The 16,567-nt window shown below is 50.1% G+C and overlaps 2 protein-coding genes across 4 annotated transcripts in view; one reads left to right on the top strand and one right to left on the bottom strand.

Moving 5' to 3' along the window:
- neb (nebulin) overlaps positions 1 to 4,651 on the top strand; it is an 88,845-nt gene extending 84,194 nt beyond the window's left edge. The window contains 8 exon segments of the mRNA XM_061234153.1: positions 217 to 309; positions 693 to 785; positions 1,508 to 1,615; positions 2,304 to 2,490; positions 2,722 to 2,814; positions 2,915 to 3,052; positions 3,228 to 3,331; positions 3,862 to 4,651. Of these exon segments, the coding sequence (XP_061090137.1) occupies positions 217 to 309; positions 693 to 785; positions 1,508 to 1,615; positions 2,304 to 2,490; positions 2,722 to 2,814; positions 2,915 to 3,052; positions 3,228 to 3,331; positions 3,862 to 4,035 (990 nt within the window). The 3' untranslated portion in view covers positions 4,036 to 4,651.
- An 826-nt stretch (positions 4,652 to 5,477) lies between these two features.
- The window catches only part of rif1 (replication timing regulatory factor 1), a 29,788-nt gene continuing 18,698 nt past the window's right edge, over positions 5,478 to 16,567 (bottom strand). For all 3 annotated transcript variants that reach the window (XM_061236999.1, XM_061237000.1, XM_061237001.1), the window contains exons 22-36: positions 16,416 to 16,567; positions 16,100 to 16,145; positions 15,664 to 15,866; positions 15,467 to 15,560; positions 14,874 to 15,014; positions 14,152 to 14,294; positions 13,946 to 14,035; positions 13,821 to 13,869; positions 8,877 to 13,580; positions 8,362 to 8,502; positions 7,989 to 8,075; positions 7,760 to 7,875; positions 7,280 to 7,433; positions 6,595 to 6,718; positions 5,478 to 6,265 (exon numbers count right to left, since the gene is read on the bottom strand). The exon at positions 16,416 to 16,567 is cut by the window's right edge and continues 134 nt beyond it. In XM_061236999.1, coding sequence (XP_061092983.1) covers positions 6,036 to 6,265; positions 6,595 to 6,718; positions 7,280 to 7,433; positions 7,760 to 7,875; positions 7,989 to 8,075; positions 8,362 to 8,502; positions 8,877 to 13,580; positions 13,821 to 13,869; positions 13,946 to 14,035; positions 14,152 to 14,294; positions 14,874 to 15,014; positions 15,467 to 15,560; positions 15,664 to 15,866; positions 16,100 to 16,145; positions 16,416 to 16,567 — 6,474 coding nt within the window. In that variant the 3' untranslated portion in view covers positions 5,478 to 6,035. The remainder of the gene's footprint in view (positions 6,266 to 6,594; positions 6,719 to 7,279; positions 7,434 to 7,759; positions 7,876 to 7,988; positions 8,076 to 8,361; positions 8,503 to 8,876; positions 13,581 to 13,820; positions 13,870 to 13,945; positions 14,036 to 14,151; positions 14,295 to 14,873; positions 15,015 to 15,466; positions 15,561 to 15,663; positions 15,867 to 16,099; positions 16,146 to 16,415) is intronic.

Here is a 16,567-nt window from a genome sequence, read left to right as displayed (position 1 = left end):
GGGGTCCTCCGGATGCTTTTTAGTCTGGGTGGGGGCCCCGTTTCAGAAAAGGTCAAAAACCCTTGCACTGCAATATAGGCATTGATGGCCTACGGTATGGGTTAAGCTTGCCACAACGCTGTGTGCTCTTCTTCTGCTGTAATGCCCTGGGGTGGTGCAGCCGTGTGTTCACCTCACTGTCCTGTCTTGTCCTTCCTCGCGGAACCGGACGGGTAGATAAAGTACAAGGACTCCCTGGGCCAAGGCACCGCCATTTCGGACCTGCCGGAGGTGAAGCGCGTCCGGGAGACCCAGAAGCACATCAGCTCGGTAGGGCCTCCTCCCGTTGGGTTTGTTCCCATAGCGTATTCCCATATTTAATGTCTCCACACACCTCCCACTCTCACAGGAGGGCCTAATGTCGTTCCATACTTTGTTGGAGCTCTCCTCACCTGTAACGAAACGTCACAGCGAAGCAATTGATTTGTGAGCACTCGCCATTCCACGTTGATCCATCCTCTCTTCTCTCCACCTCTTTTTCACCATCCACACTCCTCCCCCCTGTCCACCCTAGAGGTCCACCCTAGAGGTCCTCCACTGCTGCAATCCCTTTCCCACTTGCCAACTTAACGACATTTTCACACCCCTTTTCCCAGGATTGGTGCGAGCCCGAGCCTCATTGCCTGATCGGGCGCTGTGTTTCTGTTCTGTAGGTGATGTACAAGGACATCGCTGGCAAGGGAACCCCTGTGGTGTACACTCCGGAGATGGAACGAGTCAAGCGCAACCAAGAGCACATTAGCTCGGTATTCCTGAGCGGGAGCGTACCTGTCCTAGCCTCAATGTGTACCCCAATAACCCTCTAAACCAAGGATGTCCAATCATATCCGGAAAGGGCTGGAGTAGGTACAGGTGCTATAAGAACTGATCCCAGCAATAAGAACTGATTCTACTTCCTAACATCTTGACTGAAGACCATAATGAGTTGACACATTTAATTGTGTGGTGCTGGGCTAAAGCAAAAACCTGCAGACAAACCAGCCTTATTTTTGATATGATTTTGACATGACTGGACACCACTGCTCTTAACTCGCTTTACTTTCCGGCAGTTTAGAAGTGGTTTGAACATTTTTTTTTATTCCAGTGTTGGTTTTAATCCCACCTGCTGTGATGTGATGTGATGTGACGTGACGCAGTGCTAAAGCTGAGCTAACATTCTCCAAATGTTTCCCTTCACTCATCCCCCTTGATGCTGAACAGCTCTCACGTTGTCTGCGTCCGTCTCTGTTACGGACTCTGCTTTACACGTTACTGGCGTGCAGGGTGTGCCCATGATGCACTGCTGCGCTGTCCCTTACCTAGTGTCTGTAATACTTCCCGTTTAAGTAGCTAAGGCTGGTCAGCTATCGTTCGTCTGTCTGTGTCCGTTGCGGACTCTGCAGTGCATGCCAGTGGCGCAGGGCGTCTACCCACAATGCACTGCTCCTCACCGAATGTTTGCGCCCTGTCTCCCCCCCCCCGCCCCCAGGTGCTGTACTCCGACAGCTTCCGCAAGCAGGTGCAGGGCAAGGCCGCGTTCGTCCTGGACACGCCCGAGATGAGGCGCGTCAGGGCGACCCAACGGCACATCTCCGGGGTGAGCCGCCCTCCCATCGGTTTCTCGTCTGAAGGATGCGGGATGTGAAACGCTCCGTCAGTAGACCAAAAACAAACAGACCAGCTGTGACTAATCGCTGTGAAATCCAGCTTTGAGATCTCCCCAGTTTTTGTTTTCTCAACCAAGCCACTGACCCAATGGTATATAGAAAGGTATTAGCATGGCATTACACTCCCACTGGGCTGTTCTGATGCCACCAATAACATTCCATTGCATCCAGCCCTCTAGTTATTTTCCATTCAGGAATTCAGTGCACTGTACTTATACCACATTCACTCCAATGAAGACATACGAGCCTTCAGACATATATTCCGTCTTAGGTGACTTCAGTTCTCTGCTCTACATTGCTTGTTTGTGGTTCTTCCATGTTATTCTGTAATTGTGACACCAGATCCCCTGGAAAAGTAGTGACTTCGCACTCAAGTACTCAAAACTTGAGTACAAATGCGATTATGTGTCCCAAAGAGGAACTATTTTGTTGGCAACTATACATAACTCACAGTGCTTACTGCCACAATGCCAGAATGTCTTCTGATATATTAATTTGTCATCATGTCCAATTTGGGCAAAAGAGAACAGTTCCTCAGAAAGCCTTAGGCGGGGAAGGTGGTGGAGAAGCACATGAGCTGTGCACAGCCTCTAAAGCCCTCTTGGCTCGACCCGACAGGTGAAGTACCACGAGGAATTCGAGAGGAACAAGGGCTGCTTCACGCCCGTGGTGTCAGACCCGGTGACCGAGCGTGTGAAGAAGAACACGCAGGACTTCAGCGACATCACCTACCGCGGCATCCAGAGACGCGTGGTGGAGATGGAGAGGAAGAGGCCAATGGATCATGACCAGGAGACCATCACAGGTACGGACACGGACACACACACAGGGTTAAAGTTAGAACACCAAGGCCCGGTTTCAGATATAGATCGAGCTTAGTCCTAGACTAAATTGAGTTTTGTGTGGAGAATCTAGTCTAGTGAAGGACTTGGCTTAATCTATTATCAATCATGCAACTTCTAAGATTAGAATTTTAATAATTTACTGTATTTGGCAAATTGTTTTGAATTTGAAGTCCCGATTCCTTCCTCCACAGGCCTGCGCGTGTGGCGAACAAACCCGGGCTCCGTCTTCGACTACGACCCCGCAGAGGACAACATCCAGTCCAGGAGCCTGCACCTGATGACAGGTAGGGTCCCACATAGGTAGGGGTTTGCTCAGAAACGGGTGCTTTGGTCGAGTCGGTAGTGAACTGGATGTTGAGTGACGTCCCTGGACGCGTCCCGCAGTGCAAGCCCAGCGGCGCAACAAGGAGCACTCCCGCTCGACCAGCGCCATGAGCGCCGGGGATGAGAAGTCGGAGGTCTCGGAGAACGTGGACCACCACATGTCCATCTACAGCAATGGCTTCGGGAGCTCCTCCGTAGGTGAGACGACCCTCCGCTCCGTCACGCGATGAAGCGCATCAACTACACCCAAAACAAACTACTCACTACTATACTCACTACTCCGGGATGCCAGGCTCTTTCCATGTCCAGTAACTGTTCCATAGGATAACGTCCCCCCCCCGATCCCATCGCCTGTCTCCTCTTCCCCCTCCAGCTTACCCTCAGGCCAAGACCGTGGAGCTGCAGCAGAGGTCTTCTTCTGTGGTCACCCAGCAGACCAACGTGTCCTCTGTCCCCTCCCATCCTTCCACTACTGGGGTGAGTGACTCGGTACACACCCAAGGAAATGCAACACACATAGATAGTGCAAGTCACACCAGCGAGATACAAGTGACCTAATTATCACTAATTCCACACAGCTGCACCACACAGCATGTTAAAAGGTTAAAGCATCCACCAAGGCAGGGCAACAAGCAACTGCCAGTCCTGTCATCTGTAGATGTGAACATCTACTCCATTTAGAGACTGTTCAACTGGGCTCTAGATGAGAAAGGCTTGTGCCATAATATTGTACCCTGAAATTATTGGAAACACATTATTGGATGCCCAATGGTCCTCAGGTTGGCTAACACGGGTCCCAGGCTAGTTTATAGCCGAGTAAGAGGTGTAACTCTCCTCCAATCAGAGATGGAGGACTTTTTGCTTTACACCATGAGGCCATAGAATGGTAGTCTCTGGGTTCTTGCAAGTAAAAAATACTGGAAGTGGTTGTGATTCCAAACTGGGAGGGGAGGGGGGGATCCATTTGTACTGCTATGTTCCCTCAATGAAATCCTTTAATCTCCCAGAAATCCGTGCGAGCCATGTACGACTACACCGGCACGGACAGCGACGAGGTGACCTTCAAAGACGGCGACGTCATCGTGAACGTGCAGTCCATCGACGAGGGCTGGATGTATGGCACGGTGCAGCGTACCGGCAAGACGGGCATGCTGCCAGCCAATTACGTGGAGGCCATCTAGACAAGCCCCGCCCCCTTGGCAGCAAGTGTGAAATCCATTGGCAGTTAGGTTTCGTAGGGATTTAGCGTGTAGGGATTTAGCGTGTAGGGCTTTGTTTTATTTCTAGTGTTTGCACTGCATTACTGATAATGGAGAAATACATGCTGCTAACTATGGCCATTAAGTTTGAAATGTCAATCCCAAACAGAACAGCACTGATAAACTAAAATGAAATAAACTTTTTGGAGCCTGTTTTGTGAAATCGATCACCTGTCCACCGACCAGACCAGTTGGGTGGGGGAGCGATTTATTGTATGAACTTTCCCCTTATCCGATAACGTGAAACTGAACACGGTTCTCGGCTCTGAACTTTTGCACTTAATGGCTGCACACTAACTTTTCTATTTTTCCTGAAAGAAAATGAGGTTTAATACTACCGAGCTGAAATCAATAAAATGGTAACCCACACTACCTACCAAAGAGGTAGAAGTCTTGAATCAAGGAAATGCCACCCCCCTGAAGACAAAAAAAAAAAAAAAAAAGAGCCTTCTCACTCCTTTGCCTGTCAGTAATGCAAGCATCCCCCTTTTCTTCTGAGTAGCCTAGCTCGGCAGGCCTGGTGGGGTTGAGGAAGATGTGTCCCTAAACGTAGTAATAAAGCACACTTAAGTTCCCACTCAACAGTTGTCCTGTCTTGAATCTTGGGGCTCATTCCAATTGCTTATTTCTCTCATCTTTCTGCTCCACCCTTTGAGGAGAGGCTAACAAAGGTGGCAAGAAAAAGAAAATAGACGGTTGAACTGACGTCTGTTCGTTCAAACGTCAGTTCGAAACCACGTCAGTTACAGACGTGGCAGATGTGTGGCAGATGGAGAGGTAAATCCACAGGTCGATCATTTATACAATAAGGCTTTCCGCAAAGTATTGCGCCAATGTTATCATGCCCAAAGGAAAGATTCTAAGTTCCTAATTTCTAGATGTGATAAGGAACATTTAAGGGGTTGAAATGTCCTTAAAGATGGCAAAACTCGATTCGAAATCGATTTCTTGGTCAGAAGCAAGGAAAAGAAAAAAAGGAGAAAAATAGGCGATTGGAATGAGCCCATCGTCGCTTCATGGTCTTGCTTTTTGTCTGTTCTGGTCCCCTGAGAAGCAACGATCGGAGCTCCTGCAGCCAGGTTCACTGATGCCCTAGTTATGAATTGGTGATTTCCTTCATCTTAGGGCCACTAAAAAGCAATGACCTCTAAGCTCTTGATCACTGGGACTCCATGTGAATACAATCTTCATTCAAACAGGTTATGGTTGACCCACTGGAGCCCTTCCGGAAAACATTTGTTGCATTTCTCCATTTAATGGCATGGTCTCGAGGGGACACTAATGCTTCAGAAACCACCACAACCCAACAAAAAAAGTAACAGCTAGCACAAATACAGTTTAAGGGAACACATTTTTTGCAAAAATCTTTTCAGTCTTTTATTTCAACATATACAATAAAAAGTGCTGTCTTATCCTTCGACTAGCATGTTTAAAACATTACGCCCAACCACGGCAGGGCCAGAGTGCTACCATGCAGAGGGGCGATGTTGACCAATGATCTCACTGTCGGCATAGCAACACCGATAACCCTGTCGATGACTTTAGAAAAGTAGCAAGAATCACCTGTTTGAATGTTAAATGTAGTGACATTTACATAGTTAAAATGCGTTAAGAAAAAAAAAAAAAAAATCAAGATTAAAATCTAAACTAAAAAGTTGCAGACGGCAGGGGGTGTGCGGCGAGGGTGGGGGGGGGAAGCGCGCAGATGAACCCAGTCCGATCTGGTAATCATGGTAATGGTATTCAGGCGACTCCTGTTCAGAGAGTTTGGAGTAGTCAGGGAGATCTGAGTCATTCTTGAGGAGGTCTGAGTTGTTGTCGGGGAGGTTCGAGTCGCTCTGGAGGAGGTCTGAGTTGTCCAGGGGGGATCAGGGTTGTTGTCGGGGGATTCCGAGTCGTTGTCAGGGAGATCATTCTCGTCATCAGGGTATGCTCTCTCCCTGGGTTGGAGCCAGTCGGGTCTGGAGCTGGACCACGATGGCCCTCATCATCCCTCCCAGCTGCTCGTGCATCAGAACCAGCTGTCCCGGCGAGCACTGGCCCAGCTCCTCGGGGGTCAGGCGGGCTCCCAGCGACTCCACCGCGGACACCAGCGCCGCGGGCCGCCGCTCCGCCACGGGGGCCGGAGCCGGGACGTCCGCCAACTCCGCGCCTGAGGTCACAGTCACACGACAACCGTGAACGCCAGAGCAGGAACACGACGGGACCAATGAGACAGGTTTCATAAAACAGCCAAGAAATGAGAAACGAGACTGAGCAGACGCTAAATCCCCAAAGTGAGAGACAATAACTGCAAACGAAAGGTTGTTAAAACGACTACAGGAAAGGCTAGATAAAGTACAATTCACAGTGTCAGATGTCTGCAGCTATGTACGCCAATTGACGTCTAGCGTATTACGCAGTCGTTAAACTAGGTTGTCTCTCCCTCCACACGGTCAACACTGAGCAGCACGTCTAAGGTAGGTTCTGAGTGGGACTCACCCATGACCTGCTCTCCGGGGGCGTTTCCCTCCTCCTGGTGTTGGGCCATCTCGGTCTCCTCCGGTTCAGACGTCATCTTCTCCATCTCATCGAATCCCTTCAACTCGTCACTGCGACCCTTACGCTAGAAAGACAAATGTCATTTAAAACCACCAGAAAAACATTGACAACTGCAAATAGCGGCTCACAAACACACACTGGAAACTATATACACTAAATACACATTGTTGTTTCTCATAACTTGTTTCCTAAAACATTCCAGCTTGGGGAAAGCTTTATGCAATTACTCATTGTTTACCAAAAAGTATTTCAGTAAGCTACAAAGGTTTGATTTGATTTTGATATCTTTATGTCGAACATGTAAAATAGCACCAAAACAGAAACAGATGAACAGCAATATATTAAAAAGACTTAATAAATTCGCTCCACCAGCACTTAACCTTAAACCTATTTACATGTGCGAAAAGGAGTAGGAAGAAGTAACACTTATGTACTCCTACCCCTTGAAAAGAAAAGGCATGCGAATTTGGGAACTGCCTCATGAATTGAGGGGCTTTTTTGCCCCAACAGACGGTTCTATGGACTGGCAATGCTACCACTACTATTTTTAGCAGTATAACATGGGAGCACTACATCCATGTAGAGTGTAGTTTGCAGAGAGCAATTTTTTTTAAAGCGACGTTACCTGTTGTTCATGATAGTTTCGAAGTGCTTTCTTCACATTGGACAGCTTAGGGGAGCGAATGGGGAGGGACTTGATTTCGGTAGGGGTGAGTGCACTTAGGTCTCCCACGGTTCTGATATTCCTGGCTCTCACCAGCTGGCCAAATCCACGAGGCCTAGGGGACAAGTGAAGAAAATGATGCATTTCCCCCCCCTTGTCACTGAAGTTAATGAACCCCCTTAGCAGCATATGTCATTTGAAACTCATATAGGTGCAGGATCAAGTGACTACCGTCTTTTTAGCTGCAGTGAGAATATATCTGCAATACTGCAAAACAAATAAAACGCTTTATTGATACAGGAGTGAAAGGGGAAGGGGAAAGGCTCCAAACACCTTAAAACCAATAGATTTCTCCAACTTCAACCATGCACATCATCAAATCTGTGCATGCGCCCACCAGCAACTATGAAATGGGACATAAAAATTTCCCCCACAACTCACCACATATTGGAGGATATCTGGGGCAGGACGGCCTCCACAGGAGTGGAGCAGCTGACCAGAGCGGGGTACACGCAGTCCTTAGGAATGGGCTTTGGCTCATGGCTCATCTCTGAGATCTGAAATTAAAGGGCAGAGTCATGGAATTGCTGTATAACACAATTCTTAAATCAATTCTTAAGCATTAGAAATCGTTCAGCAGCCATTTTGTCGAGGGTCAGAGGACACGTACCAAACATTTCTTGGAGCTCTTGTACCCTGGGCTTCGCAAGTTGCGTGGACTCAGGGTCAACATGCCCTTGGTTGGAGTGGTGACAAACTGTAAATAGCAACAAACATACAAACCCACTCAAATACCACAAATGTGTCAAAATGTATGCGGTATACAAAAGGTGTAGAAGTCTGCAGGTCTGGAACAATCATAGCATGTGTATGGGACTACCATCTCTAAGTGCAAAACCATATAAACAATTACGTGGAATGAGTGAGTGGAAGAAGTCATGGCAAACAGGAAGGGAGAAAAAGTGACAGTTTAAATAGAAACCAGAGTAGAATGCAGCATCCACTGTCCATACACTCCCATCATTGAACACCGGACTGCGTACCTTCTGCTGTGACGAGATGGTGACCACGTTTTTGGATCTTGGCGAGCTGCCGGCAGATTGCCGGATGACTGGGCTACGACGGTCGATGTCATCCGCCAACTCCTGGTGCTGAATCGGGTCAGCAAACGATACTCGCCGAGACTGCAGGAACAAAACCAAAGCTAACGTGTACAGACAGGGAGTTTGCCACTTGAGTAATACATGTCCATTCATTTAAATAAATAAAAAAACCCAAAACCTGCAGATGCAAGACATTAAATAAAAATCAATCATACTAATTTCCCAGGGCTGTTCCTGGTAATCAGCAGTCCTGTAGGTTTTCACTCCAACCCCAACAAAGCACAGCTCATTCAATAGCTAGAGGCCTTGTTGAGCTGCCAATTAGCAGAATCAGGTTTGACAAACTAGGGTTGAAATTAAATGAAAACCTACAAGGCGGCAGATCTCCAGGAACAGTCGGGCAAGCACTGCCATTGCTCAACAGATTCAGACATTTGTGGCAAGCATTAGGCTACCTTCGGCAAGGGGGAAGGCGACTCGACCTCCAGAGGCCTCTTCTGCCCCTTCTTGAGGATGCTGGTGGAGGGGGAAGCTGAGGGGGACCAGACGCCCTTCATCTTCCCACTGCTGGGGCTCAGGCCCAGCTCTCCCGCCACGGTGTCCAGCAGCTTCTGTTTTGGTGGAGAGTCCAGGCACAAGTGCTCAGCCATCCCCTGCTGCGGGGTGGGAGGTTCTTCGGGCAGGGATTGGATAGCAGCGCTATCAGCAGTGGCTGCAGGTATGTCACTGTCTATTTGGGTAACATTGTCCTCCTCCGCTGCCTCTAATACTACCTCTTGCGCTGCATTGTGCTCTTGGAGCAAAGCAAGGTCCTCCTCCCAGTTCATATCTTGCTCCTGCACCTTCTCTACTCCTCCCGGCACCTGAGCAGGATCTACGGTGCACTCCGTCACATCGGTGACCTGTGGCACAGAAATGTCCTGTTGCTGGCCGTCGTCCATGTCCTGTTGCTGCCCGCCATCCAGGTCCTGTTGCTGTCCGTCATCCAGGTCCTGTTGCTGTCCGTCATCCAGATCCTGTTGCTGTCCGTCATCCAGGTCCTGTTGCTGGCCATCCTCAATGTCCTCAATGACCTGTTCTTCTGACACCACGATGCCGGTCTGGACATCAGAATTGCACGTATTCCACGTGTCCTCTGTGGCCGTGCTTCCCGTCATCGTCTCAGTTCCGTTCGGGGTCGCAGTCGGGAGGCCTGCGGAGACGGTCGGGGTGCTCACCGCGTCTGGCTCAGAGAACACGTCGTCGTTCACCTCGGCATCGTTCAGTTGTTGCGCCGACGCATTCTCCGGCTGCGGACACACTGCTTCAGAGTCCGACGGTGGTTCGAGATCCGGATCCGGGGAGACCTCGATTTCGCCCAGGTCTTGAGAGTCCGTGACCGGCGAACCGGGGATACCGCTCTCCTGAGACAGAGTCTCTCTCTCTGCAGCTGCCCTCGAGTTGGAGCCTCTGGAGCGTGGGCGACCTCGGCCCCGCCTGCCGCGCACTCTCTGGCGGTTGGCGGTGAGGTCTCGGACCTCTACAGAAGAACCCAGGGAAGTCATCTCCTCCTGCATTTCTGATGCACTCTTTATTTCCCTCGATTCCAAAATGGGGTTGACTGTGTCATCAGGAACCATCATTTCTGTCAAACATTGGTTTGCTTTTTTCTCTGAAGGTTCAGCAGCCTCGGCTTCTGTGTCAAAAGGGATGGATTTAGATTCTGAGTTTTGACTAAGTTCACAGTTCTCCTTTCCATCTTCAGGGTTGGTCTCCATTGCAACAATTTGGTTTGACTCTTCAAGCACTTGTTGCGTTTTTAGCGGACTTGGAGACGTTGCTTCGGACTTCAACAGTTTGCGTTTCCTGCCTCTATTCCCGGATTTCTCGCCATCGTCACTAGCCTGGGAGAGATCCAACTCAGAGTTTTCAATATCAGGCAACAAGCCCTGGGAGAACCTGCTCGTCTTGTCCAGGCCCAAATTTTGCGAGGTCTCTAGTGTTCCTTCACCTTTACCTGCCTGTGAGTGTTCAGACTGTTTAGCAGACGTGGCACATGGACTACAGCTCACACTACTCAACTCTGCTGCAATCTTACTTGGTGTGCCCAGTGATTGGCTGTCTGTTTGACTGGCAGGCGTGGATAAAGTGGTTTGGCTAACTCCCTCGGTGTGATCAATTGCCTTGCCATTTCTAGTTGCTATGCTCTCCAATCCATTATCATTCTGATCAAGAGGTACAGTTAATCCCGTTTGTGAATCTGTCTGACTCATGTCTGCTGCTGAAGTGCCAGCCACCTTGCTCCTACTTAGTCTGCCCTGTGATTGGGCATCTGCTTGATTGACAGGAGCGGACAAACTTGCTTGCGTTTCGTTTTGACTCATCTCTTCTGAAGGTCCAGATGCTTTGCTCCTCCTACCTGGTTTGCCGCGTGATTGGCTATTGGTTTGACTGGCTGGTGTCGATAAGCTTGCTGGTGCATCGGTTTGGCTGATCTCTTCTGTTGAGGCCGATGCCTTGCTCCTCCTACCTGGTCGGCCCCGTGATTGGCTATCTGTCTGACTGACAGGTGTAGATAAGGTCACCGGTGTATCAGTCTGGCTCATCTCTTCTGAAGGTTGAGAGGCTTGGCTTCTCCTAGATCTGCCCCGTGATTGGCTATTGGTTTGACTGACAGGTGTGGATAAAGTAATAGGTGTATCAGTCTGGCTCATCCCTCCTGAAGGGTCAATTGCCTTGCTCCTCCTAGTGGGCCTTTCCTGTGATTGGCTACTTGTTTGACTGACAGGAGAAGATGAACTTTCTTGTGCATCAGTTTGGCTCACCTCTTCTGAAGGTCCAGATACTTTGCTCCTCCTACTGGGCCTGCCGTGTGACTGGCTATCGGTTTGACTGACAGGTGTCAATAAGGTCATCGGTGCATCATTCTGGCTCATCACTTCTGAAGGTTGAGATGCTTTGCTCCTCCTACCTGGCCTGCCCTGTGACTGGCTATCGGTTTGACTGACAGGTGTCGATAAGGTCATCGGTGCATCATTCTGGCTCATCACTTCTGAAGGTTGAGATGCTTTGCTCCTCCTACCTGGCCTGCCCTGTGATTGGCTCTCTGTTTGACTGACAGATGTAGATAAGGTCACCTGTGTATCAGTTTGGCTCACCTCTTCTGAAGGTTGAGCTGCTTGGCTTCTCCTTGGTCTGCCCTGTGATTGGCCCTCTGTTTGACTGACAGGTGTAGATAAGGTCACCTGTGTATCAATTTGGCTCACCTCTTCTGAAGGTTGAGCTGCTTGGCTTCTCCTTGGTCTGCCCTGTGATTGGCCCTCTGTTTGACTGACAGGTGTAGATAAGGTCACCTGTGTATCAATTTGGCTCACCTCTTCTGAAGGTTGAGCTGCTTGGCTTCTCCTTGGTCTGCCCTGTGATTGGCCCTCTGTTTGACTGACAGGTGTAGATAAGGTCACCTGTGTATCAATTTGGCTCACCTCTTCTGAAGGTTGAGCTGCTTGGCTTCTCCTTGGTCTGCCCTGTGATTGGCCCTCTGTTTGACTGACAGGTGTAGATAAGGTCACCTGTGTATCAGTTTGGCTCACCTCTTCTGAAGGTTGAGCTGCTTGGCTTCTCCTTGGTCTGCCCTGTGATTGGCCCTCTGTTTGACTGACAGGTGTAGATAATGTCACCTGAATATCAGTTTGGCTCATCCCTTCTGAAGGTCCCAAAGCTTTGCTCCTCCTACTTGGTCTGCCTTGTGATTGGCCACCTGTTTGACTGACAGGAACAGACAAACTTTCTTGCGCATCAGTTTGGCTCATCTCTTCTGCAGGTTGAGATGCTTTGCTCCTCCTAGCTGGCTTGCCCTGTGATTGGCTCTCTGTTTGATTTCTGGGTTTAGACGTGGCCATCTGGGAATCCGTTTGGCTCGTCTCCTCTCCAGATGCTGCCACCTTACTCCTCCTACTCGATCGTCCCTGTGACAGACCATCCGTTTGACTGACGGGTGGGGATGAGGCGGTTTTGCCGATTGCCTCTTCTGAAGGACCAGTTGATCTGCTCCTGGTCACTCGGCCCAGGGACGGGCTGTCATTCTGAGAGGCCTGCGAGGATGCGATTTGGGAATCAGCTCGGGTCTTCCGAAGCCTCTCTCGGACCTCAACTTCCGGTGGCTCAGCAGCCACTTTGCTCCGCCTAGTTGGTCGCCCCTGTGACTGGACTTCAATTTCACTGGGGGCTGGCAAAGGATCAGGCTGAGGGGAGTCACTCTGACTCACCCCTTTCCCATTTGAGTTTTTGCGGGTTACCTTGTACTTTCCCTCCACTTCTTCTGGGTCCTCACCAGGACGGAGGGGTCTACTCCTGCGTCGACCGGACCGTCTGATTTCCGACTGGCTGGAAGAGACCAGCGAGCACTGCGAATCGTACAGATAATTGTCTTCGCAACTGTCATACATCGAGTCCTCGTAGGAGTCCTCATCCTTCGTCGGCAGGTCGTCCCCCACTGAAGCCTCGGCCTCCTGCTTCCCAGGGTCTGCAGAGTCCACATGGGCCTGAGTGTCAGGAATGACGTCGTCTTCGTCCCCAGTGCCTTCGCTCCGACGTTTCGCAACTTCCTCTTCCCGAGGACGGGGCTGCTCCTGCTTTTCCTCAGCTGTTTTCTCGTCTGGCGGGGAGGACACCTCCGGCTCGGCGCCATTCCCGAGCTCCTGTGCGGCGGTGTCCACGCCCGCCGAGTCCTCGGGCACGCCCGGAGAAGCCGCCTCTTTCGCCTGGGAGGGCGAAGTCTCCTGGCTGTTGGACGCCCTGCTGAGGGGGCCCGTGAACTTCACGGCGCTGATGGGGCTGGCCGCCTTGCCCTCCACGTACTTCTCGAGGGTGATGAAGCTCTGCCGACGGCTGTTGGGTTTCGGCGGAGTCCCAGAAACCACATCAGACGAGGCGGAGACGTTGCAATCGTCGCCACCGCTCTCCCGAGTCTCCTTGGCCAAGTCCTCTGCTCCGAGATCATCCCGCTTAGCGGGACATTCAGATTTGGGCTCGACTTCTTCGGGTTGAACAGGTGCCTCCTTTTTGGCAACTTCGTCGTCTGTCGAGTCTGCTACAGGACCCACATCCATAACTTCTGGTTCTGGGATTGGCTCGATATCTGGCTCAAGGGCTCCTTCAGTTTCCATTTTATCATCTTGAACCTGAAGGAAGGAAAAGGAAAAAACACCCACAGATGAACTTTACATGACCAAATATGCATGCTGTTTTCCACCAATCCTGACGTGAATATTTTCAGGGGTAGCAAAAGAAAAACAATCTAGAATTTAAACAATTGGTTGTCATGAGCTTAAAAAGCCCTTGGTAGTCGTTGCCAACATAATGTAGGTAGACATAATCGGAAATGTAATGGACATCTAAAAACTACAGGGGAACTACTGTACCTCAACTTCGGGTGTTCCTGCAGGATCATCGTTGGCTGGTGGTTTATCTCTAAAGATAGAAATGTATTAAATATTGGGCAACAGTCAGTCAACATGAAAAACCGGGCACTGGACTCAGTACGTACGTAGTATCTTCTTGGGACTGTGAGTACTGGGTAAAGACTGTTGTGTCCAGAGATGCATCCAGGTTGTTGTACATTGCAGGAATATCAACCCTGAAAAACAGTTTGAAAATAAGTTCAATAGAGGGGAAAAACTGAAAACAAACATAAAAATAATTTAGTTTAGTTTAGTATAATAGTTTTTATATATGAAAGTACGACCAACTCGCCTTTTGGTTCTCTTGACCTCTTTCTGATGCTCCGTCAGCACTCTCTCCTTGGTTTCAGGGGGTATGAAGACAAAATCCATGGAAGCCGCCTCCTCCAGTAACTCACGGCGGGGGAGTTTGGGAGACCCAAAATCCAGTTTTACCTGTGCAAGACACCAGTCACTAATCAGTCCACAGCAGGGGTACTCAAATCTGGTCATTAAATTCAAATCCGGCCCTGGTAGTCTTTTCTCCTGGGAAATTCACAAAAAAATTGCTGCTACTGATTGGCCAGACTTCCTTCACACCCGACTCCCCAGGTAAAAGGAGGGTGGAAAACCAGCAGTTCTCGGCCGACAAGGGCCTTGATTTGAGGAGCAGGGGTCCCCACCACAGAGTACCCACCTATATCATGTGCATTGTATCCACTGCTTTAGCAGAATTATCTTCTGCTAGTCCCCCTATCATCCATTACATTACATTACATTACTGGCATTTGGCAGACTCTCTTATCCAGAGCGGCATACAGTTGATTAGACTAAGCAGGAGACAATCCTCCCCTGGAGCAATGCAGGGTTAAGGGCCTTGCTCGAGGGCCCAACGGCTGTGCGGATCTTATTGCGGCTGCACCGGGGATCGAACCACCGACCTTGCAGGTCCCAGTCATTTACCTTAACCGCTACGCTACAGGCCGCCCTCACCCGTACCCTGAATAACCGCGAGACCTGAACGTTTGCTCTTACCGCGACGGGCTTGGACGGAGTGTCGGAGGTGGTCTTCTCCTTCTCCCTCAGCTCTCCCGCCCGGGAGAGCAGCGAGTCCCGCTTCCCAACCGACGCGATCTTCACCCCGCTGACATGGGTCTCCATCTGGGAGCACTCGGTCTGCGCAGGGGCCGGTCCACAAACACAGAACAAACAGAACCAGGGTCGTGAGCACGTTGAGCAGGGGGCGCACAGCGAGGGCTGATCCGTTTCAGGATTTTGTGGCAACCTCGGCTCTCAACCATTTCGTCGGCTCAATCGTTCTGCATCTTGGCCATTTGTATAAGCACCAGCCACAGTCACAGACTGCAGGTGGATCCTAAAGATTTTACTGATCCAGTACAGGAGTGAATCAGTGCCGTTCATAGAGCAGCCAGAAAACTAAAATTAAGGTAACTGGTTGGAGCAAAAACCAGGAAGTAGATCGGCCCTCCAGGACCGGATGTTGTGCACCCCAGTTGTTGAGCTTCAGCGAAGATGTTACCTCGCGGAGCATCTATGAATTACATGACAAGCTCTACAAGACTTTGAATAAAATGAGAATAAGCGGAGTGTAAAACTGGGGCACTCACAGAATACTGTCCACTGTTATCCTCAGTCACCTCGACAGCTTGAAATCCGGGCAGAATGATGGGCAACTTCTGCTTCACCTGGCTCAGAACCGGCCTGAGACAGAACACAAGAAAACCATAAACATAAATCAACTCACCCAGGTTCAGGTTCAAGTCAAGTCGTGCATCTTCAACACGTCTCAAAAAACTGCACTCACTTCAGACATTCGGGGTAGGTGAGGGTTGGGGCGTTGGCGAAAGTGGCGTTCCAGAACTGGGTGACGAGGGTGCGTAGCAGCTTGTTCCGGTGCGGGAAGAGCACCCGCAGGAGGGGCGCGAGGAGAACCAGGAGCTCGTCATCGTAGGGCAGAGAGGACTGCGTCTGCAGGCAGCCCAGAATCTCACCAAGCAGCTTCTCCAGCTGAAAGAACCACAAATCCAAGGTAGATCAATTCAAAATGGATTATGATAATTTCCTTTAACACACATTTTGAGAATGAAAAATGTCAACAAAACTGCTTGACAAATCTCATTTTCATTAAGTATTCAATAGTGGTCAACACAAAATGGGCCACAATAACCAGGATCAGCTAGCTTATCAACGCATTTGAAAATGAGGGAACCTTTCGATCAATAGCATTTCGATATGCATACCTTTGGTCCAAGACTGCCGAAGGACTTTGGTTGCTCATTTTGAGGTCTAAACAGAAGCGAAAGAAACACTAATTTAACCACAGCATACCTTAGGACACCATACATGAGATTAATTTAGCACGAAAAGGGCAGAATCCAATGTCCACGAGAGAGAGAGAGAGAGAGAGAGAGAGAGAGAGAGAGAGAGAGAGAGAGAAAGAGAGAGAGACCGAGAGAGCGGGAGAAAGAGGGCGACCGAGAGAGCGGGAGAAAGAGGGCGACCGAGAGAGCGAGAGAAAGAGGGCGACCGAGAGAGCGGGCGACCGAGAGACCTCACCTCCCGGCGAGTTCATAGAGGCGGGCGAGGGGTCCGGGGAGGGTGGACAGCACCCCTAGGACGGCCGTGCCCAGCACCAGGTTGCTGAAGAGGGTCGACAGGATGGCGATGAGGACCGTGCCTGGCCCCGACCCAGCGGAGGGCGCGGCAGT

This window comes from Conger conger, chromosome 3 (assembly GCF_963514075.1).
Source record: "Conger conger chromosome 3, fConCon1.1, whole genome shotgun sequence".
Classification (NCBI taxonomy): domain Eukaryota; kingdom Metazoa; phylum Chordata; class Actinopteri; order Anguilliformes; family Congridae; genus Conger; species Conger conger.
The sequence above is the reverse complement of the archived record's forward strand: the minus strand, read 5'-3'. Positions and strand labels throughout refer to the sequence as shown.